This window comes from Sphaeroforma arctica (assembly GCF_001186125.1).
Source record: "Sphaeroforma arctica JP610 unplaced genomic scaffold supercont1.4755, whole genome shotgun sequence".
NCBI classification, from domain to species: Eukaryota; class Ichthyosporea; order Ichthyophonida; genus Sphaeroforma; species Sphaeroforma arctica.
In genome coordinates this window covers 1-2287 of record NW_014035803.1, presented here as the reverse complement: position 1 = coordinate 2287, position 2287 = coordinate 1, and the positions used below count along the sequence as shown (strand labels likewise).

Below are 2287 nucleotides of genomic sequence, written 5' to 3'. Positions count from 1 at the left end.
CTATGTATTCATGCAGGTATATTTATACATTATGCTATCGATTTTATATATACTTACTTCTATAATATTTGCTTACCCCACTGTGACAGTGATGATCTGGAAAGTAGTAGCAGTGGCGAGGACAGTTCCAATTCATCACCTGTCTCTGATCAGTCTACGAGGAGTAAAAAGGTCAAATTGCAACACAACGAGCAACAGGGGAGGGAATCTGATAGCCAGGAGGAATCGGAAAGTGAATCAGGAGAGGACGTTGATTTGGAGAGTGATGAACACTTGTATAATTACAATAACAGCCCGGTATGTGAGTTTGTATTAAAGTGTTGTGAACAGTTTATCTTGCAAACACGTGTTATTTTGTATCCTTGGGATACACACGTACCACCTTCCTCTATCAGCGCCTCTCTTTCATTAAATAATCACAATACTATTTTTATTTTTAGTCTATGACTGCGAATCATAGACCGTGTATTCGGTTTAATATTATTTTTATTTCTATCCACTAGATATATACTTCGTCTTACCAGAACGTCAGTCTAAGCGTATCTTGTCGCTCACTATCTCTTCCCCCCCATACCACACACACTTCATCCCACCCACAGGCTGCCGCAGGCGTGATACACAAAATCCTAATCACCAACTTCATGTGCCACGAGAAGCTTGAGGTCAGGCTCAACCCATGCGTCAACTTCTTCACGGGAGAGAATGGCAGTGGCAAAAGCGCTGTCCTCACAGCTCTCTCCATGTGTCTGGGTGCCAGTGCAAAGGGCACTAATCGAGCCCTCAATGCTAAGGTAAGCTCATACACACAGTCTTGGTTGGTATACTAGCGAGTGGTATGAGGTGTGTACATGGGATCAGTGCTAAGGTATGCCTATATATTTAGCCTTGGGTTGTATATTCGTAGGTGCATATATAAATTTTTGAGTGCAACAGTGGTCGGAATCTAGTTCAAATTGTTTGCAATCGTGACTGTGTGACTAAGGGCCTGGGCCCGTGCTTCTTTGTCTGCCTTGTTTTCTCTCGTTATGACTTATTTTGTTCTATTTTACTTGGGGTTACTTTGTTTTTCCTTATTCTTATTTTGTCTTATTATTTCCAGTTCTTGCCATTTTCTGCCTTGGTTGGATTCATTTTTCCTCGTTGTGTCTTGTTTTACTCGTTGTCATGTCTCTTTTTTTTTTGCAGTGAGCACTTATAATGGGTGTGTATATACTATCGTACAGAACCTTATCTTCCGTGGGAAACAGAAGGCGGTGCTTCGGGTAGAAATTGCCAACAAAGGCGAGGAGGCCTATCGACATGATCTGTATGGGGATGTGATAGTGGTGGAGAGGACTATCTCACACAAGAGCAATGGCAGCTACACCCTCAGAGATTACACTAACAAGGTAAAAAATATTCTCCGACATGTATGGCACACTCTTCACAAACATACTTCTACACGTTGCTGAGCACACAAGACATATTACTGCACATAATTACATATCCATGTCAAATATCATCATTTGCTCTAAAGATCATTTAGAACGGACGTATTTTCTTCGTGGTATACAGTGAGGTTCATTTGCTATGATGTGGCCAATTTATGTTGAATGCTTATATTATTGTATTGAAAGACCAACGCCGGGTATCATGATAGCTTCTGTGTCGAAGCACAGCTTTGCCTGTAATATATATGAGTGGTGTCATTGGTTTAACTCGAGAGAAGAATTTAGCACAATTCGCGAATTCTCAGCAGATTATTAGTCTTTCAATAGTCGGTTTCGAGGCCGAGATTGGTACCCTCATACAGGCGTTTTATTTCACATTTTGTATCGAAGCAAGGGTGGTCTGTGTTTTGAAGCCTGCATGCGATGCAAAACTAACAACAGTGTACGCTCGACCTTGATATCGCACAGTTGGTGAGCACTAAGAGGAAGGATCTATCAGATGCGCTAGACTTTTACAATATACAAATAGACAATCCCGTACAGGTGCTGAGCCAGGATGACAGTATGTAGCTTGTGTGTGTCTGCGTGTGTGGATGTTCACGTGAATTCTTCTGTATACATGTTTATATCCTGTACGAATGCTCAACTCGCACTCAATTTTAGACTTCTACAAATTCCAAGCAGGTGATCAACGAGATACCAGCAAGGAATGTGTTGCTCTTGTGAATTTCTATGTACATTTTCATAGCATGCATTTAACTACTCGAGGTAGTGCGCAGTTTTACAAGATAAACAGTCTTTGTTGGAGTTCAATCAGGATGTCTAGTATTGCGCATGTCTGCGTATGTTCCATATAT

The 2287-nt window shown here is 41.2% G+C and overlaps 1 protein-coding gene across 1 annotated transcript; it reads left to right on the top strand.

Annotated features, from left to right (window-relative positions):
• Positions 1-89: 89 nt before the first annotated feature.
• SARC_14543 (hypothetical protein) lies at positions 90-1992 on the top strand (the record flags this gene model as incomplete). Its single annotated transcript, XM_014291323.1, has 4 exons — positions 90-297; positions 600-791; positions 1224-1388; positions 1899-1992. Coding segments are annotated over 4 exons (659 nt in total), but the record flags the coding sequence as incomplete, so codon positions are not given.
• Positions 1993-2287: the final 295 nt, after the last annotated feature.